Source organism: Zeugodacus cucurbitae, chromosome 2 (assembly GCF_028554725.1).
Source record: "Zeugodacus cucurbitae isolate PBARC_wt_2022May chromosome 2, idZeuCucr1.2, whole genome shotgun sequence".
Classification (NCBI taxonomy): Eukaryota; Metazoa; Arthropoda; class Insecta; order Diptera; family Tephritidae; genus Zeugodacus; species Zeugodacus cucurbitae.
In genome coordinates, this window is record NC_071667.1 from 40,733,880 (window position 1) to 40,761,131 (window position 27,252).

Here is a 27,252-nt window from a genome sequence, read left to right on the forward strand (position 1 = left end):
TGATTATAGTTTCGTTTGTGGTTTGCCTTAATTTTGTTACCTTGGGCTTAAGTTTTTCTTTGTTCAAACTCATTATTTAATTTAAATTTATTTCACATAATCATCAGAATATTACAAATGACTATTGAAATATAAGATTTAAATGTTAATATAACGTAATTTTCAGAAATTGTACAATTGCTAAATATTATGGTCTATTAAAAATAAATTTACACCGTTATGCACGTGGTTCACAAATATGTTACAACGCATATGTATAAATAAGAATCCTGTACATATTACAACGTGTATTCACTGATACTGTGATTGATGCTGATGGGTTTGACCAAAACCTAAAGATTGTGCAGCATCGCCTAGTGCTATCGGATCTTCAATTGGTGGTGTAGGATTTCGAAATTGTTCTGCAGAAAGACGGGTAAATAAAATTCCAACTCCTTCAATTAAAGCCAGTAACACTCCACCGATTATAGCACTTCCTGCCATTGCTGGTATACCTAAAAATAAGAATAACACCGTTTTATTTTTGATGTAATCGATTATACTGTACAACACATGGCTAGGTATTGGACTAAACTATTTTTTTTTATTTCCATAAAAAGTAAAAATTTGCTCAAATTTTGAATTCAGTCAAATTTCGAAAATATACTTATTGAGTGAAAATCATTACTATTAGTTGTAGGATGAAGTTACTAAAAGACTATTACTTTTATTTCAATGGTGTACATTTTTCGATAACGCTTACATAACAGAAGTTATAATAAGTCAAATTTGGGGTTTAAAAAAAAATAAAATAAATATTTTTCGAAAAATACTGGATCAATTTTTGAAAAATTGTTATGTTTGTGTGGAAGCGACAATTTAATGGTATTCGTGTTTATATAATTTCGGTATAAATCGGCCCTATTCCCGTTGTCGTTGTTATCGTCGTTTCGTTCCTAAATTCGTATATCGTAACGCCAAAGAAAAGTTATCGAAATTTCTATACATATTTTATATAGTATAATGTAAGGCACTCTTTTTCCAATAAAAACTTCTTTATGCTATTCCCTAATGACTCTTAACAAATGTACCACTGTACTTGTTGCACTTACGATCTGCCCAACAATTTTAATCTTCCATTTTTTTAATTTTTTTTTTAATTGGTGATATGTTGGAAAGTTGGGTATATAAGTGTATACCAAAAGAAGTAGTGGTGGCATCTGCGTCCTCCAATCTTTCTTCTAAAATATATGATACTTCCAGCGTCTCCTCGCTTACGGCTAATCCGACTACTATACCTGGAGGTCCAGCTAATTACCGAACTGCATTAAATTCGCAACAGCTTCTTCCAAAGGAGACTGTGGTATCTGTTTATTAACTCCTCTTGCAAATTAATTGAATTGTTTGGAAATATCCGTCCAAAAAATTTGAAATTTAAAGGTTTTATCCCTTTTCTAAAAACGTTGGCATATGCAGGATATTTTTCTATTTCAGAAATTAAAATTTCAAACTGTTTCCGATTTGGAATTTTCATCTTCACTTCAAATATTCCTTCAAATAACCGCGTCGTTTCTATATCGCTCTCAATTATAGCAACGACAAAGAACGACTGTTTCTATGTCAATTCTATAGTCGTTTCTAATTGGGGAATCTCAATTTATTTTCGATAAATGTCGATAACGCCAACAGTAATGCCAAATAGGCGTTCTTATTTGGTTTAAAACGATAACGACAACGAAAATAGGGGCATATATTTAAGAAATGTAAATACAAACCAAAATTTATATACAGAGATAGATACAAGTATTTACACGTTGAACGTGTTTTACAAATTCCACAGAAAAAGCTTTATATATTGTTGTTGCAGCACAATAAAATGTTATGTAGTTGTAAATCTTGATCTATTCCTAAGCGAAGGATGTAAGTATAGTTAGAATAGATGGACATATGACAGACCAAAGGAAATAATAAATACCAGTAGTCAAAAGTATGTGCACACCAGAGAACTGCAAAAGTGATTAATTTGATTACACAGATTCACATGATTAACATGCTTCAAATACGGTGGTGATGTCCACTCACATTCATAGGCATGTATTTTCAGCAAATATCTACTCATACATGAGTGAAGAAGCTACTGAACAACTGGTGTACTTGCTATTACATAGTAATTTCATTTGTTTCACACATTCTTCTTTTTGATTTTCACTAACATTTGGCGATCTTACTTATCAAGGAATGTATAAGTAAAACAAAAGCTGATGACGAGCAACGACATCTGTATTTTTGTTTTGTGGTTCAGTTTCTTGTGCATTGCTTATTAATAACAGTAATTTTTTTGTCGTTTTATATATGTTGACATAACTGTATTATTCGTTTTGGAACAATTTGTGCAAGAACAATGTGAATCATTTGACCGTTCATATGATAGTCAGACCTGAAAAATTTTTTTAGCACATAGAACTAAAATGTTTATATTCGATCGAATTCGATTTCGATACGATAAAGATTTTAGATCGATGCAATTTTTTATGCAATCATTGATTCCGTCGAAAAACTTATTTACCACAAAGTAAGAACGTACAACTGTTTCATCGACTTTCATCGACAAATTTGATCAATTAAATTTTCTGTTATTTTTGCTTCGTTTAAAAAAACTGACCTCCTCACTGAATGAACTTAGATGAAGGGAACACCCCGTGTTTTAGACATACGTTGTACGTATTTGCAATTTTTTTGCTTCAAACTTAAAATCAGTTTCAAAATATAAATAAATTACTTTTATAACCCAAAATATATACACGTAATTTTACATTTTCTTTCATCCAGTTTCGTCCTGGATTGGAGAGCCTACATCGTTTAACTATTACGAAATATCTTCCCAAAAATAATTCAATTCGCCTGAGGATCTTTGAGAAAATTCTATCGCGATTTCGGAGGGAAACATTATTTCGCTTTTGAACACCTTATATTAATTTTTGTTAGTGTGTTTTTGTCTCTTGTCTTTAAAATACCCATTTAAAATATAATTTAGTCCGCCAACAGTAATTGTTGACATAAAAACTCTTAATAGTTCATTTCGTTTAAATTTCCGCAAATCACTCACCAAGGGATAGATTTCGATTTTGCGGATTCAAAGATTTCGATCGTAAATCTTATTTTCGATACGGTTTCAATGATTTCGGCCTAAAATTTTTCGATCGTATCGAACCATTTCTCTATCGACACGTATTCAATGATTAGGCCCATTTCTCCATCTTAAAATGCAGTATATGAACTTACGAAAGTTATTCAAGAATCGGCATGGAAGAGCTCTCCGGTCTTGAAACGAAAAAACTTTTATAATAAATACAAAGCCGACATTTTGAATCTTATAGAGAAAAAGAGAAAGTTTAAAAAAAAAAAATACACGATTTCCCCAATATAAAACAGAGCTGAACAATTTAACTAATCATCACACTATCAAAATGCCTAAGTAACGATATGCTTAAGATATGCTGTACAATTACCACATTTGCTCATGATAGCTGCATCATAACGACAGCAAAAATGAAGTAGAAAAGACATACAAAATCCAATCTTCAATCAATTTAATAGTGGAATTGGCACAGAGATGGTGCATCACTCTAAAAGAGCCTAAGTCAAAACATGTAAACTAAACTACACTACTATAAGTGCATATATATCGCCTTATATATTGGAAATTAGGTAATTCCGTACACCACCTCTGCGAAATATCCTGGGCAACGTGAGCAACCCTGATCAAGATGCGGTACTCAGGGTTTGAAACTCAGGGTCACGGCTAAGAGAGAAGTAGCATTAGTGGGACCACTCCGACTTACTCGGTTTAAGGGTTCGCCAAGGTTCGCAGCGTCTGTTCACCAGGAGGTCCAGCTGCAAGCGGGCGTCTGTCTTGGAGCAAGCGGCTCGCTATATAAACATAGTACACAACTTTACTCCTCAACCAGGGTTATGACTTGGGTTTGGGATCCGCCATGTAAAACAAGATCGCCAACTCGTCTCCGGATTCACACCTGTGAACGAGTGAATCGCCACTATCCGCATCAAGGCTAAATTCCTCAACATTAGTCTAATTTGTGCTCACGTTCCGATGAATGAGAAAGACGACGAGACCAAAGATGATTTTTATTCACTTCTCGAATATAGATACGAAAACTGTCCCGCCACGATATCAAAATCGTTCTTGGAGCCTTCAAGGCCAGGGTGGGCAAGGACAACATAGAGAGAAAACAAAAAAGAGAGAGGCAGAAATACGTGAGCGCAAGGAGCTTGAGATGCTGGCGAACATGAGCGCCTAGAACATACATATGAGCACTGCCCCCGCCACGATGTCAAAATCGTGCTTGGCGATTTCAACGCTAGGGTGGGTAAAGAAGGTGTCTGTGGCACAACAGTCGGAAAATTCAGCCTCCATGATGAAACATCGCCAAACGGTCTGAGGCTGATCGACTTCGCCGGGGCCCGAAATATGGTCGTCTGTAGTACTACATTCCAGCATAAGAAAATCCATCAATCTACTTGGCTGTCCCCGGATCGAATCACTCAAAACCAGATCGATCATGTTGGGATAGATGGACGACATATCTCCAGTGTTTTTGATGTGCGTACGCTTCGTAGTCCTAACATCGACTCGGACTCGGACCACTATCTTGTAGCAGCTAAGATACGCACCCGCCTCTGTGTAGAAAAGCGCACACATCGACAAACACAAGGAAGGTTCGACATCGAGAAACTGCAATCATAACCATCAGCCGAACGATTTTCTACTCGACTTGCACTCCTGCTCTCTGAGAGCACTCATCAGCATCTCGATATAAGGGAACTGTGGGATGGCATATCAAACTCCTTACGTACTGCTGCAACCGAAATCATTGGCTTTCGGAAAAGTCAAAAAACAGCTGGTATGATGAGGATTGTCGTCTCGCAGTGGAGAGAAAACAGACTGCCTATCTCGCAATGTTGCGATCGACCGCAACACGAGCGTGACGGGAAAGATACCGAGAGCTGAAGAGGGAACCGAGACGCATTTGCAGGCAAAAAAGAAAGATGCCGAAATGCGTGAGTATGAAGAGGCCGACAGGGGTAATGCTCGAAAATTTTACGAAAAGATCTGGCGACTAACTGAAAGTTTCAAGACCGGAGCACACACCTGTAGGACACCCAGAGGTGACCAGAGTATACTGTGTTTGTGGTGGGAACACTTCTCCAGCCTGCTGAATGGCAGTGAAAGTACAACACCAGGAGATGGAGAACCCGATTCCACAATCGACGACGATGGAACAGATGTTCCATTGCCCGACCGTGAAGATATTAGCCGGGGACCGCTGGATTGCCCGCCGAGCTATTCAAATATGGCGGCGAAGAGCTGATAAGATGCATGCATCAGCTTCTTTGCGGAATATGGTCGGAAGAAAGCATGCCCGACAATTGGAATCTCAGAGTACTCTGCCCAATCCACAAAAAGGGAGACCCCACAATCTGCGCCAACTACCATGGGATAAGCCTCCTATCCTATTAACATCGCTTATAAGGTTCTATCGAGCACACAGTACGCTCGACTAAAGCCCACCGTCAACAAACTGATTGGACCTTATCAGTGGGCTTAAGACCTGGAAAATCAACAACTGACCAGATATACACCATGCGCCGCAAAACTAACACGGCTGTGTAAGCTGACGTTGAGCAACACCAAAAGCTTCGTCTGGATCGGGAAGGACCTCTCCGAGTTGTTCGATACCAAACGAGGTTTCAGACAAGGCGACTAGCTATCGTGTGACTTCTTTAACCTGATGCTGGAAAAAATAGTTCGAGCCGTAGAGCTAAACAGAGAAGGTACAATTTTTTATAAGAGTGTAAAGCTACTGGCGTACGCCGATGATATCGATATTATTGGAAACAAGATCGGCGCTGTTAGTTCTGCTATTTCCCGCCTGGATAGGGAAGCGATACGAATGGGTCTGGTGGTGAACGAGGACAAGACGAAATATTTCCTGTCATCAAACAAACAGTCAGCGCATTCGCATCTTGGCTCCCACGTCACTGTTGACAGTCATAACTTTGATGTTGTAGATAATTTCGTATACCTAGGAACGGGCATCAACACCAGTAATAATTACAGCCGTAAAATCCAACGCAGAATCACTCTTGCCAACAGGTGCTACTGTGGACAGTTGAAAAGTACAGTCCTCTCTTGGCAACGGCGAATACTGCAGACGATGGAACGATGAACTGTGCGATTTATACGACGAGTAAAAATACAGCGGCGAAGTCATGTTGTTCAAACGGACGAAAATGCTCCAGCTCTGAAAGTGTTCGATGCAGTACCCGCTGGTTGAAGCTGAGGAAGAGGAAGGCCTCCACTCCGACGGAAGGACCAAGTGAAGAAGGACCTGGCTTCACTTGGCGTCAAACTACCAAAAGGAAAGATGTGTGGCGCGCTGTTGTGGACTCGGCTATAACCGCGAAAGCGGTGTCTACTCCAGTCAAGAAGAAGAAGTATCGGTAGGAAATAGCAGTTAACCAAATCAAAATAAAAAAATTTGCTTGTTAGTATGAATATTTTACAAGTTTCAATTTTATGAAATCCACATCTAATTTATTAGGTTTCGTTAAAAAATAGTAAACGTTTGTCAAACAAGTAAGGAAAGGCTAAGTTCGTGCACAACCGAACATTTTATACATCCGCAATTTATTGATATAATTTTATTAAGATAACACACAATTTGACCCATATACTCGGCATATAGTCCACTAGAATAACGATAATATATAGTGGGTTAGAAGTATGGTTCGATTCTATCGAAAAATTTTACGTCGGAATCATTGAAAGCGTATCGAAAATAAAATTTACGATCACATTGACTCACTTTCCGACTCGAAAAAATACATTCCGCGGCTAATAGAATCAAAATCGAAAATTTTGATCGAAACCTATCCATTGGTGAATGAGTTGCGGAAATGTAAAAGAAATAAACCATTTTTTTTTAGTTTTTATGTAAATAATTACTGATGACGGACTAAATTATGTTGTAAATGGGTATTTTAGAAACAAGAGACGAAAACAGACTTACAAAAATAAATTAAAGCTATAAAGGTCGATGAAACAGTTTCACGTTCTCACTTTGTGATAAATAAAGAAAAAATATTTGGCGTCGTCTCGCAGCTGTTGATCATTTTGTGAAGTAATATCGTTTTTGAATGTGCGAAATAATAGGGACGGGAATATTATAAATTGGTGTTAGTTTTGAAATATTGGCATTCTTAAAAATTTTTAAGCAATAAAGATATTGTATATGAGATTTTATATAATCATAAATTGAGAAAGTTAACATATAATTAAATTTACTAATTTAAAATGGGCAGAGGACAACACTGCAGCGCTGAGCTGCGTAAGCAAATAAAACATCCACAATCAGGGATTTTCATACCGGAATTACTCCAAGAGAATGGTAGAGAATGCAATAAAATATAAGCCTCAGAAAGAAATGCGTGGTTGTCTTAATTAAGCTCATAAGATAAAAGAAATACATTTATGTAGCTTCAAAATCCATTTAGCTTCAAAAACCATTTAAAATTTGGTTCATTAGCCTTAACAATTACCAGAACTATTTGAAATGCGTTGTTGCTGCGAATATTTTTCAAAAAATTTCTGATGTGCTTTAAAAATGTACAGGTGCATTTAACTCTATTTTTGGAAAGTACCGTTAGATTTTTAGGAAAACCCGGTTTAGAAATAAGAAGTTTGGACAATTTAGAGGCCATCGGTATACATTTTGACATAAAATCGTGAGATGGATTTTTTTATTTTTGGCCTATGGGCGGAACCACTGTGCATTGGCAGGGAAGTTGGAGTGGATGTATGTAATTCTACAAGCAGGGACGAAGCGATTAGCAGCAACGGGAATCCCTTTGCGAAATTGCGTCCGAAGTACAGTCGGCTTATTGTTCGATGTCGAGGACGTACTATAGGAATGATCTCTTCATGCACCTGAGAAGCCGGATGATTTCGGCGAAAGCGGCCTAGTATAAATTGCTTGCAGCGCCCACATTATGTAGGTGGTCTTCAGGTGGCATCCTGTAATTGTCCGAGCAGCGTCCTACTGCGATGCGCCATACGGGTGCTGCATAGTTGACGACCGGTAAGTGACCAAAAAGGTTTCTTTAAATTTTCACCAAGTACTAGACTATCGGCTAGTAACTTGGTTATAATCGCGGTCGTATGCAGAGTGAATGAGTGCAGACTGTCAAATTTAACACCCACTATTATGAGGTTATTTACTGTCAAAATTGAAACGTCAACGACGCTTTAGTCTTTAAGCTATACTTCTTCGTCCAGTTGGTAAATAGAGACGCTGTGAATTTATCAGGAGAGAGTGTGAGGATCTGCGCAAAGAAAAAGCGAGAAAGGTCGAGGATAGCCGTTCACTGTTGGACATATGTATGTTATCTTTTCCAGTAACCGACGTCATAATCGTACAATTATCGACGTAGGATAATCTGGTGGTTCAGAGAGTTTCGAGATATGTTTTAGAATCATACTTAATCATAATGTTGTATTGTCAATAATTACCGTTTCTAGCAGCTAAAATTCCACCTGTTGTAAATCCACTAATGATTGAATTCCATGGATCTTCCTTTTTCCGAAAATGTACTAACGTGCAATCAATGGTGCTAAACATTCCTCCCCAAACTGCAAAATTTCCTGCGATCACTGGAGAACGGAGCTTCACAGCAGTTAAACTTCCAACCTATTTAAAACATATTAAGATATTATTTTATGTCACGTATGTTTTACTGATTTGTAACTTATTCAGTTTTTTTTAATTTAGTAATAGTTGTAGTTGGTACTTATGTATTAACGCCACCAAAGACGCTATTCGAAGCAACACCGAGGTGTCCCAAGTTCTTTCATAATCTAGTTTCTGCAGATTAATGCCAGATAACATCGGACATCCCAGTTTTAAATCGACCAGGGTTAATTTTTAAAAGTGCTTATATTCGCCTTTTCTAAATATTAAATTTTCGCTGCGGTGGAGTTAAGACGTAAGTACTAAATACGGAAAACGTCACGCCAAGATAACGGTTTTGTTGCTAACTACAAATAATTATTTGACTGGCTAAACTTTAAGATAGAAAAAATTAAATTTTATTGTAATATTGATACGGGGAACTTGTAATTCTTGTAACATGGGTGAAAACCTATTTCGGGCAACAAAAAATGTCAAGCCAAATATAAGTTATAAATAATTAGGTCACCTTGTGGAATGTTGGGTTTTTACAACAATGCAGAGAATTTTGCAACTCTGTGTAAATTGTGCAGATTATGTTATACTGGTTGATGTTGTTGAATAAAACTTATTAGACATTTTAAATTGAATAATTGATGTGCTGAACACATAGAAGACGACAAGCGACGAGCGACATCTGTCAAATATTAAAATACACGCGTTCTTATGGGCACAGATTTTTTAATGTACCTGGCGGTAGGTATAAAACGCTAGGGGTAGAGACCCCCGAATAAAAAAACTCAATATGGAGGTCAAAAAGGAAGAACAGCGGGCTGGGATATCAGCCCAAACGTCGGTGGGAGACGAGGCTGCTACCACCGGCGGGCACAGCGACTTTTCAAGCTGTGTCGCCAGCGGCCACACCTCCACTGCAACGGGAGCAGGTTGTGGTGGTTGTAATGTTACTGCCAGACCAGCTCTGCAGCGCGCGGGTTCCGCAATCCATGAAGATTCGGACCCAGAAAGCGCTGTGAGCATAAATACTGACAAAGAAGAAGAGCTTCTTCGCTCTCTGCAGGCTTCGACCGAAGGTTCCAACTCTGGCAACAAGAGAGGGCCCCGGAAGAAGCCCAGCAAGGAGGGATTGATAGCCAAATCGAAATACAAGGCGGCGGTCGGCATTTGTAACCGACTCGAAGGCAAGTCCAACCTGAGTGAAGAGGAGATGAAACGGTTGGCTTAGGCCAGAGAGGAGGTGAGAGAGTGCCTCGAACTCAGCATTTGCTAACCGTATCGAGGAGCATATCGCTGAGAAGAGGCAACGGTCGACAGAGAGCGAACCGAAAGCGCCAACAAAGAAAAGGAAGACAAGGCTGAGAAGCCAAAAGTCAATCGAGCGGACGACAAGCCGACAACGTCCAGAGCAGCGGCGGCGGCTAATGAGGTGGCAAAGCGACACTTGCTCGTGGCTCTCATTGACCGCAGTAACCCGCTGGGACAGATGTCGCAGGAGCGGTGGAAAGTAGTCGAAATGAAGCTACTTGAAGAACCTGTGGAAGGAAGCGAAACTCGAGGTTGTGGATCGGAGCAGCATTCCGTCGGTTCCCAAAGCGAAGGTGGTGATACCTCGCGTGGTACACCCGGAACATGCACTTCGACTGCTACAACGACAAAACCCGGACGTGCCGATCAGTGATTGGAGAGTACTGAGCGTAGCTAAAACTGCAAACGCAGATGGAGGTCAGAACTACATACTCCATATCAATAAGGCGGCTGACGACATCTTATATGCGAGATTCGGGAAGATGGCGTGGGGAGTTGGAAGCGTATTCCTTCCCCTCAAAAAGCGCCACCCTGTGGATGGCAATGTAAACACACTGGAGACGGGTGAAGTCGAAAAAGATCTCGGAATTGAAGAGATAATGGCAACTTCATTAGTCTTGCAGGAGGTGGAGGGGTCACCTGATCAGAACTCTAAGGTTAATGAACCAGGAGCTGACGGTACTTCAGGTGAACCTCCACAAAAGTAAGATCGCATCTGCCGAATTCCTTCTCAATCTAGTAAGGGCGGCTACGACGTGACTTTAGTCCAGGAACCATGGATAGCTTCGGGCAACGTGGTCGCTGGACTAAAGTCACCGACTGCAGAACTCCAGAGGCTGGTGGCTTCATCCAGCAGAAGGAAACAGTCGCTGGTAGTTGGAGCTGACGCTAACGCGCACCACACGATTTGGGGAAGCCTAGATATTAATGCAAGAGGTGAGTCCCTATTAAACTTTATATTAATAAGTAGTCTAGTGATAGCAAACCGGGGGGGAGGAACCTACGTATATAGGACCAACCTCGAAAAACGTCCTAGACTTTACACTTTACACCAGTGGTGGTACAACGGTTGAGAACTGGAGGGTGCTAAGTACACCGTCATTCTCTGACCATAGATATATACATTTCTCTATTAGAAAGGGGGTTAAAGCTAGACTTGAGGCTAGAAGAAACCCCAGAATTACAAACTGGTACCGATACCGACAAATACTGTTTGGTAAAAGACTTAGACCGTGCGTGTTCAACTCTCCACAAGAGTTAGAGGAGGGTGTGAATCTCTTCTGTAGCACTCTTACTAAGACTTATCATTCCACTTGTCCTATGCTGCGGCCCAAACGCAAAACGAGACCCCCTTGGTGGAACAAGGAGCTCAAATCGTGTAGACGCAGTGTAAGAAAAATCTTCAACTTGGCCAAGCTAGCGGAGAGCGAGGAATGTTGGAATGAATATAAGGATCTGTTAAGAGACTACAAAAAGTTAATGCGCAGGAGCAAACGACAGTCCTGGAAAAACTTTTGTAGCAGCTTTGAAAGAACAAATGAGGTGGTAAGACTTAGAAAACTGTTATCTAAAAGCCCCCTTCGCCAGGCCTGATTCGCAGAAACAACGGAGAATGGACGGAGAATTGCAGGGACTCTTTAGAGGTTCTAGTTAGCGTACACTTTCCGGGATGCAAGAACCCGGTTAACACTCCACACGAAGGAAATGCTGTTATCCTGTCCGAGTGTATAATTACGGAGGATAAAATAGAATGGGCAATCCGCTCCTTCGACTCTTACAAATCTCCCGGTACGGATGGCATCTTTCCAGCCATGCTAAAGAACGCAATGCAGCTGGTCGTGCCGTGGTTGCGAGTGATATTCAGAGGATGTCTAAGGTTTGGTTATGTACCGCACTCATGGAGAGAGGCTAGGGTGGTTTTCATACCGAAGTCAGGTAAAAAGAATCCAACCAACTCGAAAGAGTTCAGGCCCATAAGTCTTACCTCTTTCCTTCTGAAGGCGCTGGAGAAAATACTAGATGCACATATAAGGGACACAGCGCCTCCTGGCAGCTTGTCCTAATCGCAACATGCATACACAAAAGGCAGATCCGTGAAGACTGCACTGCATTCATTGGTATGCAACATTGAAAAAGCTCTAGAATACAAGGAATATGCTCTGGGAGCATTCCTGGACATTTCGGGAGCATTCAATAATGTGTCTACGGAATCCATACTGCGGAGTATTGATTCAATGGATGTTGAGCCTGTCATACAAAGGTGGGTAAAAAACCTCTTGATGTCTAGAAAGATAAAAGCTATCTCCACTCTTATGGACATTAGTGGTAAACAACTTACTAAAACAGTTTGAAAACAAAGCTCCCAAGATAACAGCGTATGCGGATGACATCGCCATCTTAATAACGGGAAAGTGTCTGCACACTGTCAGCAGTATAATAACCAGCACTGTCAGAAACTGGGCAACGCTAGCGGGACTGGTGCTCAATGCGGAAAAGACAGACCTTCTGGTGTTTACTAGAAGGTACAAAATACCTGCATGGAGGCCCCCTTCGCTAAATGGGACCGAGCTCCCGCTCAAGGACCATACCAAATACCTAGGGGTAGTCTTGGACACCAAACTTCTGTGGAAGTACAATGTGGAGGAGAGAGTGAGGAAAGCCAGTAATGCATGCATGCAGGAAGATGCTTGGCACTACCTGGGGGCTTTCTCCCACTCTCATGCACTGGTGCTACACAGCAATAGTGAGACCAATTCTGCTCTACGGGGTTCTGGTATGGTGGACGGGTACTAGAAAATCTACGTATCGGAAGCCGATGGAAAAGGTTCAGCGGCTTGCAGCGCTATGTATAACGGCGGCAAAAAGAACCACCCCAACGACTGCTCTAGAACGAATATTAAACCTGCCACCTCTAGATCTCTTTGCCGAAAGCTGCGCGGCGAAATTGGCGGGTCGACTGATGGCAATAGGTGAATTCACATACAGATCCTTCGGACACAGCTCGGTTGCTAAGGGCAATCTGACAGGTATCGACTATCTGGTCCCATTCTACAACTGGGAAAGAGGCTTCATGGTAAACATGGTTAAGGCTGGTTGGCGCAAGGGCACCGTAACTACACGCAACACCTTAAATATCTATACGGATGGCTCTAAAATGGATGAGGGAGTAGGTGCAGGAATATACTGTCCGAAATTAGGCATAAGACAACCGTTCAAACTGCCGAACTAGTGCAGTATATTTCAAGCAGTGGTCTTTGCTATGGGAAGGCAGCAGAGCTAGCCTCTAGCGCACAAGGCCAATACTCTAAAATTAACATCTACGTATACAGCCAAGCGGCAATCAAGGCAGTAACCTCGCGTCGAATATCGGCCAAAAGTATCCTGAGCAGCAGGGCAGCAGTGGTGAGGGTCGTCAGAAATATGAGGCTACACTTCTACTGGGTGCCAGGCCATAAAGGCATCGAGGGCAACGAAATCGTAGACGGGAATGCCAAGAGGGTACAGCTGTCACCCGGAAACATGATCAACATCGCTAAAGCCATGCACATGCTATACGATGACATAGACAGGTGCATGGCAAGAAGAATCATATCTCGCTGTAAGGATCTACCGGGGTGTAAAACTGCAAAGGTCATGTGCAAAGCGGTAGATAAAAAATATACAAGGTTCCTACTGGAGCTCGATAGAAAGGGCTGTAGGACCATGGTTGGCATTCTTACCGGTCACAGCCTTGTAGCGGCACTTGCCTATAAAATTGGGCTGTCAGATCGGGAGGAATGCAGAAAATGTCAAGAGCGGGGCACCAAGGAAACAGTGGAACATCTCTTGTGCATTTGTCCTGCGTTAGCGAGACAGCGTTTTAGGTATTTAGGGGCCCCACAGTACGATAAGTTAGAGGAGATATCGTCAGTGAAGCCTCATAAACTATTAAAATTCACGACAGGCGCAGGCATTCTGAACGATGACTACTACTCAGGGAACACGTAAAGGCACTCCATTCTGGTATCGCAAAGGACCATAACTGGTCTATGCGTTGCCTGCAGGCCTACCAGACCAACCTAACCTATAACAAATATGACCAGCAGAAACGTAAAATAGCTTTGATATATCATTTATAATAACAATTGATTATTTAAAACAAATAAATCGACCATTTTTACATTTTTTGCACAAATAATTTCACTTTAAACTAAATATGTAAATTTTATTGAAGGGAAAGATTTTAGTACGGCAATAATGAAAATGCTGTTTGATATGTCGCTGCCGTCTTCAAAATGTTCAAGACGCTGGCTTCAAAACGACATTTGTGATCAGCCGTCGTTACGTCGTGTCGTGTCGTCGTCTTTGTGTTCAGCACTTGATAAAGGCGTCTTATCGTTGCAACTAGCCTAACCCCTATTTTTTTACTATTTCTATACCCTCGCAAAATGTTGTACAAAGAGTATAATAGTTTTGTTCACATAACGGTTGTTTGCTTTAGTAGAGTTATACAAATATAGTACGGCAGTGTCCGACAAAATTATGGATACCCCATCACATTTTTTTGCTATTGGTAGATACTATCAGCTACCAAATAATAATGGTATGATCAGAATAAAGACATTTTGAAGATTTAAACATAACAAAAGTATGTATACCGTGGTAATATTTGCCATTTAAATAGGAAAATATTTTAGTTTGGGGTTGCTGTAACTACAATGGTCTATCAGATGTGGTATTAATCGAAGGCAAATTTAAAGAAGATACTTTATATACCTGCAGGATAATGAGCCCAAACACACAAGTTGGATTAGGAAGAATGTTTCGATAAAAAATCGACACAGATCCTACTATGGACTGCCCAAACCTCTGACTTAAATTTTGTTAAGCAATATTTAAATTATAAGCGCGACAGATTTTCTTGTCATCCCAATAAATGAAACAGTTTCAACAGTTTGAAGGACTCCTGGGAAAACATACCACAATCACTTTCTGATCATGTCTCAAAGTCTTTTGGCTATAATTAACGCTAAAGATGCCAACACTAAATATTGAAGCTCTATGTATAAGGTAACCTTATAATAATGGGGGTATTCATACTTCTGTCGTTGTTAAATATTTGCCGTTTTCAGATGATCGCGTGTTTTGCAACAAATAGTTCAAATGTACAACATATGAATTAAGTTTTTTAATGCAATATACCCATAAGCAAAATAGAGAAACAATTCAAGCGATAAATTTCACTGCTTAAACGTAAAAGATATAATCATAATTTTGTCGGATACTGTATATATATATATTCATATATTATATATCAAAATGACCAGGATGACGATAATAGTTGAAAACCGCATGCCTGTCTGTCGTCTCTTCGTTTATTTAAATGGTTCAACATTATTAATCTTTTGGTACTTTATAGAAATTTATAATAAGACTAGCAGACCCGGCCACACGTTGTTGTGGCTAAGGTATACATTAAATTAAATTGGTCCAATCTTGGCTTCGGCGACGATATTGATTACTCGAGGTCGATTTATGTTACGCAGCATGATGACAACTCACACTACTTTTAATTGCAAAGTGAGTGGTGATAGTACAGGCAATTTTAAATAGTTTGGGATAATTGACTACGTCATCCTGGTTTGTAGCTGTGTCAACTCTCCTGGACCGAAATTCTAAATTGTCGCATTAGAATCATCGATATCTTTGTTTTTTTACCACCAATATATGTAGGTCATTCAATCAGTCATTTATGGTTATCATATTGAGGTTTCATGTCAGGAAAACTTCTCTTTCAAGTCAATGAAGTGACAGAAATCTGTTGGAAATGCTATTAATCCATCGAGGTGTCAACTTCGACCCTACCATTTCCAACTGCTTCTACAATCGCAATTTGATATTGTTGCAAAAACACTCATATGTTAGTTGTTAATTGGCGATTCTTTATGAGTCGCCACAAATTAAATGACTTTAAGCATGCGATTAGCCTGTCAGTAACAGTTGATCCAGGAATAATTGGAAGAGTCTGGCGTAAGTCACTTGTTAACAGAATCCTGGCTCCACCAAAAACGTTCATCGTCAATCAAGATCTTTTAAAGTCCTGTGCAGTACCTCCAGCGACTTCTTGAATATTTGGAAAATCTTCGTTATAGCGCTATTTTTGGCGATTTTGCCCACTGGTGTTTCGTTTTTTTGCAATTTAGGAGTAATTTCAAGGTCGAATGTGCCGTTTGCTTGCCTACTAACAGGTGCAAAGTTGCCCATATACCCGTTAACCTTGGTGGTGAAAATGAGTGAAATTGGTTCTGGAATTACATCAGCCGTCATATACTATATATGATGATTTTCTATTGGACTTAATCCCGAATATATAGGTAAAATTGTGTGTTATCTTAATAAAATAAAATTAAATAAAATTACATCAATAAATTGCGAGAGTATAAAATGTTCGGTTGGACCCGAACTTAGCCTTTCCTTATATGTTACAAATTGTTTTGGGCTATCGACACAATCTTATGCAATTGAACAATAACAAAAATATTTTAACATTTTTCTTGTCAACTCGAATAAAAAATTATCTTATTATTATCTTCCTCGCAATTGTTCCATAATTACTCACTTTCTAATCTTTTTATGGCCTTCCACGAATATTTCAAGATTAAAATTAGCCAGATCCGTTTGGCCGTTCTCGTTTTTTTGCGGCACAAACGAACAGCAATTCATTTTTATATTAAATTAATATCAAGCGAAATTTTTTTTTCCGCACAGGACCATTCAGTAGGGAATCGACCGCTACAAACCTTTCCTCTTTATAATATTAGTATAGACAAAATTTAGGAAAAGCAAAAACATTTTAACTATATATTTAGAATCAGAATTCTACCAGATTTTAATAAAGGTATCTGATAGAATAATACCGCTTTTACAGTCAATGGAGCAAAATAAGAGTATTAGGAAACCCTCCATCTTTCAACGATGTATAGACCATCTTTTGGGGGAAATATTGCTAAAAGAAAAAGTAACCAAATTACTAAACCTTCATTTTATATCATAGAAACAATTTAAATGAAATGTTTTCGATTTATTAATATAAAGTTCGGCCCCATTCTTGTTTTTCAAAAGTTTTTGCCAATTTGTCAAAGAATTGACCAACTTTTACGGTACTAAAGCGTTTATCTTCGCCCATTCCTCCTCAATGGCTTGTTTAGCTAGAACACCCAGTTGTCGCCATGATATGCCTCAGCAAACGTTATAAATTCACTGTCCAGCAATTCCATATATATTTTGCTATCATACGACTCGGGACAAGGCAAATGGGAGACTTCTCTTTGTCGCTAAAACCAGTCCACATCATTAGAGATTCACTGCCATGTTTCTTATAGTATGAAGGGGCTTCTTTGGATGTTATTTTATTGCGGAAGTGGGCGTGGACCCGCATCTCCTAAGTTTTTTGTACATATCTCGTAAACTACTAAAGCTATATCAAAGAAACTTTCTACAGTCGATTATTTTAGGTACTATCTTATACAGTCCAAAAATGGAGGAAATCGGATTATAACACGGCCCACCTCCCATACAAAAGTTACGTTGATAACTTCGCCCACTTATGGGTCAAAAAAATCGGTTCGTAATGATATGGGATGAAATCGGTTCACAACCACGCTTACTCCCCATATACCAGAACTGTGAAGTCAATCCGAATCGTTTACTTTACAACATATAAAGTAAGCACTAGTGAAGATAACTGAAAAGAACTTTGCACATATTCTGCATTTATAGTGTGGCATCGCCTTTTTAAAAATCGCCGAAATCGGAAAATAAGTATTCAAGACCCGTATATCGAACATGATATAAGTAAATCTCTGATATTTTGAAGAAATTCAAAGGAAATATTTTTCTTCTAATAATATGTCTCCGTGCCAAAAATGAGAGAAATAACTTCTCTTAGCTCTCATATACCTAATATTTGGCGTTTCAAACATTCATTGGACTTTTTACCACATATAAGGTCATCAAATATCTCCCTTCTGCCTTTTTGTCGTTTGAATTTCGTGGCTATGTATAATATAATATTAACTTATAGGTTAATATGTGAGAATTATCAGCAAAATTTAGTGAGCTTATAATCTTGGATAGAATGTAGGTAGGTGGCAAAAATAGTTGAAATCGGTCCCCCAGCCACGGGGGCTGTACTATATGTACTGATTTTTGTTTACTAATGGACTTTATGCCGAATGTGTGACTCAAATTGTGTGTTATTTAATAAAATGAAATAAATAAACTGCGAGAGTATAAAATGTTCGGTGACACCCGAACTTAGCCCTTCCTTACATGTTTAAAACATCTTTGTTCATAATCTCAATCTTCATCTGTTCCTCAGACGAAATTCCGTTCCAAGTCACATTTTCAACTAAAATGAAAGTTAGCTTTGTTTTTATATACATGGAATTATTTTTCAATTATTGATTACATCCTGTTTTTATAATTCCAATAGTCGATATGTTGACACCGCGACAGCCAAAATACAAAAAATAATAATTTTTTACATATACCTATTTTCTATGAAGCGATCCGATCTGCATAGCGACTGAACCGACTGCAGAAAGTTTGGTTTATATAGCTTTATTGGTTTGCGAGATATATACAAATAACCGATTTGGGGGTGGGGTCACGCCCACTTTGCCGAAAAAAATTACATCCAAATATGCCCCTTCATAGTGCGATCCTTTGTTCCAAATTTTACTTTTATAACTTTATTTATGGCTTAGTTATGACACTTTATGTGTTTTCGGTTTTCGCCATTTTGTGGTCGTGGCAGTTGACCGATTTTGCCCATTTCAATTTACCGTTGCACGAACAGACAGACATTTGACTCGTGTCGTCACCCTGACTCGTTTAGTTTTATGACTAACAAAGGACTGTTATGTGAACAAAACTATAATACTCTCTTAGCAACTTTTGTTGCGAGAGTATAAAAATTGCAAAAGTGTCGGTAGAACGTGATACTTTAGACAATGATTGTCATTTCGAATGAACCCGATGCCTTTTGCCACACAATTGGACATTCGCATGTTTCGTAGTGGCCTAAATAGTTGCTCTAGATTCAGAAGGGTTATGGTTAATTATTTTCCTAATGAAGACATTCCTTTAGAATAGGAATATATTTATGTTTTTTTACATTTTTCCGCTGGAAATATCCTTTTCTGGTTGAACACGTAAATTGGGTACTACAATCAATTGCTTCTACAGCGCATCGACTTTATTTTTGTCACCCTTCATTGTCTCCCTGAATCTGATATATCTGCGTTCTTATCTTTTCCTTCTTTAAAAATAACAAATTTCAACTCGAAATAATTATTAAGCATACCATCAACAGACAGTTCGATATAATAAGAACAACCAAAGTGAATAAAACGCCATTAATAATTTTTTTGTAAAAATCTTTTGTTTGACACTCGGTCCTATTCCCGTTATCGTTTTAAAACGACATAAGATGGTTGGCATAAAGTTGATAAAATTTGCCTCTTCATATCTAAGTCTATATTTATGATATGAAAGGTCTTAGAATTCAAAACGAAGAAAAAATGGTACACAACAAGTCCGAAGCTAGAAGCTGTTGCGAATTGATGCAGTTCAGTAATTAGCTGGACGGATTAGCCGGAAGCTAGAAGCATGAGACGCTGGATTTTGCAAACAATTTCTTGACAGACTGTATGTACAGTAGCTCACAGCCAAAATGATGCAGCAACGAAATAAAAAATCGCTCAGTAAAAAATCATGTTTATATTTCGAAATTAAAAACTTTCACTAATTTATTGATTAGATACATATATGTTTATTCTTTTAAATAAAAAAAACTCAAAAATTATTTATTTTTTACAAGCTTTAAGTAAAAACATGTTCGTATACCGAAATGCAAGCTCACAGCCAAAATGATGCACAAATGTTTACCGTTAGCTTGATGCGGATTTTCGAATGCAAAGTAGATAATATTATAAATGTGAGCTATCCTGGAATAATATTTAATAGTTTTGACATTTTAGTATTGCCATTTGTAAAGTATATTTCAAATGGGCCGCCAAACAAGTATTGAAGTGCGCGAGTTAGTTCTAAGTATTATAATGACGGAAAAAGTTAAGGCAAAGTCGCGTAAATGGTAAAACTGAGCCAAGGAACTTTTCGGCATATCATTTAGCGTTATGTTCGTAAAAATGGTGTCACAAATCAAAAATTTAATGAAAGTGATTACCGTTGGTTTGTACCGAAAATACGAGAAAATCCCCATTTAAGTGCTCCAGCTTTAAGCAACTAAGTGGAAAAATCCTTGGGAAGAAAAGTCATCCCAAAACCACAAGAAGAATGCTCAGAGAAGCTGAAAGATATTTATGGAGAAAAGCATTTGCCGATCTACAACCGCAAAATCGACGTTGTACGGTAAAACATGGTGGAGGGCATATAATGGTGTGGGGATGCATGTCGTCTTCTGGTGTCGGGAATTTGGAATTAATTGATTTTACTATGTACAAGAGTGTGTATTTTGAAACAAAACAATTAAATACTTTTGATATCTTTCGGTACTATCAAGATAAAGATTCGAAGCAGCGGAGTTGGCTTATTTGGAACTGTCCACATAGTACAACCCCAGCGCAATCTTCATTTGAATGAAATACAGAATCTGGGATCAGTTTTGAAACGAGACATGCAAAAATACCAAATTAGAAATAACGCCGATTTAAAACCGCCCTGCAAAGAGAACGGAATAAAATTGGTCCAAACTATACAAAAAAATTGGTAGAATCCTTGCTGAAACGTAAGAAAGCACTTATAGATAGTAAGGGGCATCCCACAAACAAATTACTCCGATTTGAAGAATAACTATTTATTTTATGTAAAAAAAAATTAGAAACTATTTGACTCTTTACATTCTTTTACGAAAAAAATTAAACATATGCAATTTACAGTGCGACAAAACATATTGGAATAATGATTTTTGTTTAATATTTTATAGCATAACCGTTGTTTTTAATTATTTAACTGCATCTGTTTGGCATATAAGTTGTAATATTGTTAATAAATTCCTGTGGAGTGCTTAACCAGGATTGTTTTACAGCTCTAAACAATTTGTTCTTGTCTCCATTCACATTTTCTCTGCCTATCCTTTAATTTGAGATTTTAAATAAGATTGAAATCGACGACTGAGTTGGCTACTTTGGAACATTCATACTTTGTACTACGACCCAATTTTCCATTAGTTTCGATATTTTCTTTGGCTCGTTGTCGTGTTGAAACGACCACAAAAGTGACATATTCCACTTGGCATGGGGAAGCATCACGTTCTCAAGGATTTCCTTGTATATGAATCGATCCATTATGCAATTGACTCGTTGTAGAGGTTCAACACCAACCCCGGAAAACATTCCCATACTATAATACCATCTAAACATGCTTAACTGTATCTTGGTAGTATCGGGATGTAACCGTTTATTTTTTGGTCGATGAATAATTCACATTCAGTCTAAGTATTTCAAATTAAATATAAATTTATCAGAGAAAAGTATTGTTTTTTATCGTTTCACTGACCAGTTAATGTGTTCCCCAGAAAATTGTAAACGTCTTAGTCGATTTTTTCTTGATTTAAATAGTTTTCTATGCTCTATAACTTTTTAGACCAATTGTACAGGAGAGTGCCTTTATACAGTACGACTGCAAACTTTCATATTTAAGTCTTTAACCATGCTTGCGGCCGATTTTTTGTAAACTTGTTTTTGAATCGTCATGCCATGTTTTTGCTTTGGGTCGTTCTCCACGATGGTGATACCTTTCCCTAGATTTGTTTATAATGAAGTTTACTGTTGATTTTTTGACATAAAACTTGTTACAAATATTTTTTTGTGATAAACGGAGAATACTGGGTACTTGTAATTTCTTTCGTATAAAATTTAAAATATTAAAAAATATTATAAGTTTTATTATTGTTTCACTAAATAAATTATTCATCTTTATATTTAAGTACTTTTTTTATATCGAAAATTGTAATTAGGACTATACGAGATGTTTTTAGCATTCATTTTAGCTTTCAGTCATTGTCCGAGACTGTATGGATGTTCATTTTAAAAAAGTAAAATTAGGAAAATTCCAGCATTAAATTATATTTTATTTGCAATGAACCAAAACTTGATTACGACCTCTAGTTCTTTGTGTCCGTTATCTTTCTCTCTGATAATGAAGGCGTTGGGAACGCTCGACTTGTCTATTTCTAAAATTTTACTCTTAAAACTGCACATGCTCCGTACTTGATTATCGAGCGCGTACTTGGGAGGTTCTGAAATTTTGTTCAGCAAGCAGGTGCGAGCATTCGTTACTCGACTTTCTGGTACGCGATTGCTATGCGAAGAGAATGACTTGGAACTATTTCCAGAAAGTTGAGATTCTAACAATAAATATAGCCTATGTTACTTAAGGTGAATATAGCTTTCCAATGGTGAAAGATTTTTTTAAATCGGCACAGTAGTTTTTGAAATCGGCACAGTAGTTTTTGAGTTTATTCATTACAAACATACATCTGATATCTGTTGACATTATTATTGTGCATATAAACAAAATTATGTAAAAATTAAAATACTTATTTATAGCAAATATTAAACGAATTTATATAAAATAAATATTTACAAACAATGTAATAAAGTGTGCATGATATAAATTAAAAATGAACTATTAATGGAGAAATTGCAAAATAAAATGTACATATTAAATGTTCAAATTAAAATGCTAATACCTCCGCTGGCAATAATTATATATATTCGTAATCTGGAGATCCTCCTCTTGGCCCAATTCCGATTCTTTTGGCGCCGCGACCTGAAGGTACCGTTGGAAATAGAAAGTCCGCCTGATTAAAAAATAGAGGTATCGCAGACGCCTAGTTTTCGAAACATTCGGCTTTAAAGATCAAAAAATCAAAAATTTTAACAAGCAGTTTCACACACTTTAACACATTTTCCGAACTTTTTCACTTCAAATATTTGAAATTACACTGCTAACATGTAATTAAATTCAAATTTTAATTACATTTATTTAAGTTTTTTTTAGAAAAAATTACTTGTTTAAAAATTACTTTTCACTCTAATATTTCCTAGATTGATTTCCAAGTGGTTAAAATGCGGTGGTGGTGCGGAAAACGAGCGCTGCCACATTGTAGATACCATGTATGAAAAATTTCGCAAAAATTCATCTTTTTTGCTAACATCCTCTTCTATTATTTAACAAAATAAATTATAAAAAATCATATTGAGGATAATTCCTTATGTTGTTAACACTGTATTGGCTTGACAAGGGTTATTTTTTTTACCGCGGCTGAAGGCCGCCAATGAAAAAAGGAGTTCTACCCAAATAAAAACTTCGGCTACCCCCATTTTGGCTCGACCAGAGTTATTTTTTTTTAAGCACGGCCAAAGGACGCCACTGGGGAAAAGAGCTCTACGCGAAAAAAATGCAGACATCCATGGAAAGATTTTTTATATATATACTTGATGCAGAAAAAAGTTCTACGGCAAAGAACTATCATATGCAAATAAATAAAACGCGAGTGTTGCAAAATTCTTTACATATAGTTTCTAATATGCGGCAACGAACAGTTTCCACATAATGTCCACAAAATAACACACAACAAATTTTCAGCTATTAGTGTGCTAAGTGATTTTTAAAATAAGTAATAAGTAATTTTTGCTTAAATAAACTTAAATAAACGTAAAATTTGAATTGAATTGAAAAATTTGAGAAAATTGCGTTAAAGTGTGTCAAATATCATGTGTTACTTATTGAAAAAATTAGACGAAATCCTACCCTATTTTTTTATTAATTCCCTCTAAATACTGTGCATAAACATCATCGATTAAAAAAAGGTTATTTTGCTGCGAAAAATGAAAAATTGGGTTTATTTATGTGTAAACTTATTCTTGACATATTTTTAAATCAGTAGGACCTCATCTATTAAACCATACTATCAGATCGCAGCGGCAAAAAAAATGGAATTGAGCCAATATCTTATTAAAATTTTTGAAGTTTAAATTAAAAAAATTTTAAAAATTAGAGACAGCGGTACCTACAATCTTATATATATTTATTTAAACCTCTTTCCAACGGTACGCTCATATCACGCAACCAAAGAAATCGGAATAGTTCCTTTATTATGTAAAGACCCCAAACAAACCTATCTTGAAGGAAAGATTACAAGTATATTCATTTAACAACTTACATACCATGCGCTTATTGAATCCAGATGGAGCATTTCGAAAGCCCTTTATGGCTTGAAATATACCACCTCCTATGCAACCCATTGCAAAAGCACCACCACAATCATCTACAATCCTAAAAGGACAGGGTTCTCTGGCATATTCCTCCATCTGGAATATACTATTAGTAATTATTTGACAAAACTATACCATCTTCAGCATACTCACGACAACAAATCCTCTGAATGTAACTAAACCACCGTGCTACTAAAGGTATGATAATATTACATATTCTGAATTACGACTTCTTAAATACTATTTAAAAAAATCGATTAAGCAATCACATACCTCAATGTCTCCGTACATAAGAGTTCCCTACCATACAAAAAAATATTTAATACGTCCGTTGTTACGCGCCTCCTATACACTCAATATATATCGTGATATTTCCTGTACCGTGATATTTATTGACCTTTTACCATGTACTCATTTAACGTCGCAATTATATAAAAATGACAAATTGGCAATATTTATTTTCGTTCTTGTCAAAAATGTGTCCTTTAAGTCGTGTGAATAGTCTGCTTATGTGAATAACACTCAGCATAAATTCAACAACAACAAAAGACAATAGTCGCAACGTGCATCAGTACTACCATATTATTGATAATTTCACCGTCAATATAGATAATATTAAATAATTTAGTTATTGCATTCTTACATTTGTGAATAATTATAAGTCGTAGATGTCTCTTGTTAACAATCCTAATGACAGCCAATCAAAGCCATAAACTGAACGTCAATGCTGACATCTGCTTGCTGAGGTTGAGCCAAATAAAATATCTAATTTAAAAAGTGAAAATTGAGTGTGAGCTTTCAAAGAGTACGGACGTGTTTAATGCGCTCCGTGAAAACTTTCATAATAAATTAATAATAAAAGCAAAACAAAAAAAATAAACAACCAATAACTTGTGTATTCGAAATTCGAAATCAAAACACAAAACATAAACAAAACAAATTAGTTTAAAATAACAATAAATAACAAACAACATATAAAAGTGAACAAAACAAACAAATAAAAAAACAAATATGAGCGCTAGCGCTGCGCAGTCTCAACAGCAAGGTCGTAGGCATTCTCTGAACGCCTACTTCAGCTTTGTTGAGCCTGCAAAATCTGCTCTCTCAAATAAACAATCAAACGGTGAGAAAGATGAGTCATCGAAGCGCTCAGCCGAGCAGCAGAAGGGATCAGCAGAAACTGAAAAAAACAGCAAGTGCGCAACAACAAATCAGCAGGCAACATCAACCAAGCAGGTATCAGCAAACGAGCGGACAACAATGGAAAAAACAATGCAAGGTGAGCATGTACCGAAGAGAAAAGTACAATCTATACAGACTGGCATTGACCGCTACGTCAACATAAAAAGGAAATCAAGTAATATCAAGACAGCGGTTAATGCCAAAAAGTTTCAACCCGCCACGCTTAATACAAATAAGCCTGGAAATTTAAATGGCAACAGATTTGCCATACTAAGCAATGGTTTGGACGACGATGCGAAGGGTGCCACCACAGTCGCGAATGCTAAGCCGCCGCCAATATATTTACGTGAGCGTAGCTCAAATGCACTTGTTGATAAACTCAGTGAAATTGTAGGTACCAACAATTTTCATATCGTGCCTTTGAAAAAAGGCAAGATTGACGAAACTAAAATACAATCCTACACTGAGAAAAGTTTTATGGATATAGTAAAATTTTTGTCAAATAACAACAAGAATTATTATTCTTATCAACTGAAGAGCTCTAAAGGCCTAGTTGTTGTTGTAAAAGGCATTGAGTCTTCGGTAGAATCTAATGATATCAAAGAAGCCCTTGAAGAATGCGGCTTTGGAATTAAAAATGTGGTAAATATCTTCAATAGAAATAAAGTACCACAACCAATGTTTAAAATTGAAATGTTGCCAAACTCTAATCCAATAAAAAAGAATGAAACACACACAATATACAATTTAAAATATTTACTCCATCGTAGAATTACCGTTGAAGAACCTCATAAAAGAAATGGTCCGGTACAATGCACTAACTGCCAAGAGTATGGGCATACCAAATCATATTGCACTCTACGCAGTGTTTGTGTGGTATGTGGTGATTTGCACCCAACATCAAAATGCACTCTTAAAAAAGAGGATACAAATAAAAAATGCAGTAACTGTGGAGGAAATCATACTGCTAACTACAGGGGCTGCCCTGTATATAAAGACTTGAAATCAAAATTGTCACTGGGAATTCAAGCTCGTCGTAACCAAATGTTGAATATCCCTCGTAACGAAAATGTAGTAATTACAGACCAGAGTTCGAAACCTGGTAATTCTAAGGATATCTTTGTCCAGGGAAGCTATGCAAATGTGGTAAAAGGCAACGCTGTGCAAATGCAACAACCGCAAAATCCACCAAGTGGAGGTATTGAAAATATGATTCTAAATCTGACTCAATGTATGACACAATTCATGTCTACGATGCAAAATATGATCCAAGATTTGATCAAATCTCAAAATCAAATGTTACAAACTTTATTATCTAAAAAATGAGTATACTAAATATTTGTATATGGAATGCCAACGGTGTAAACCAACACAAACTGGAGTTAATACGATTTCTGACTGAAAAAAACATAGATGTTATGCTGATATCAGAAACTCATTTAACAAATAAAAACAATTTCTTTATAGCGGGATATAGACTTCATTGGTCAGAAATCGGCTAAACCACCATGCTTTAGAACCACATGCTGCAGCGCAGCTACAAGCTACAACAATATCATTGAAAAATCGAGGCTCTGACCTCAATCTGACGGCTATATACTGTCCACCTCGTTTTAAAATTACAGAATGCGAATTTAAAGATTTTTTTTGGAACGCTAGGTCCAAGATTTCTAGCTGGTGGTGATTATAATGCAAAACACATGTACTGGGGCTCACGTCTTATTAATCCGAAAGGACGA

The 27,252-nt window shown here is 37.5% G+C and overlaps 1 protein-coding gene across 3 annotated transcripts; it reads right to left on the reverse strand.

Annotated features, from left to right (window-relative positions):
- Positions 1–69: 69 nt before the first annotated feature.
- Positions 70–24,644, reverse strand: LOC105220407 (mitochondrial import inner membrane translocase subunit Tim17-B). Of its 3 annotated transcripts, none has more exons than XM_054227076.1 (4): positions 24,485–24,644; positions 24,284–24,427; positions 8,570–8,747; positions 70–494 (listed from the first exon to the last, which is right to left on the reverse strand). In XM_054227076.1, the coding sequence occupies exons 2-4, from the start codon at positions 24,425–24,427 to the stop codon at positions 292–294; spliced, it is 525 nt and encodes a 174-aa protein (XP_054083051.1). In that variant the 5' UTR covers positions 24,485–24,644; the 3' UTR covers positions 70–291. The 3 variants fall into 3 exon arrangements, with proteins under 3 accessions (XP_054083051.1, XP_054083057.1, XP_054083059.1); XM_054227082.1 differs by having other exon boundaries at positions 24,481–24,606; XM_054227084.1 differs by lacking the exon at positions 24,485–24,644 and having other exon boundaries at positions 24,284–24,437.
- Positions 24,645–27,252: the final 2,608 nt, after the last annotated feature.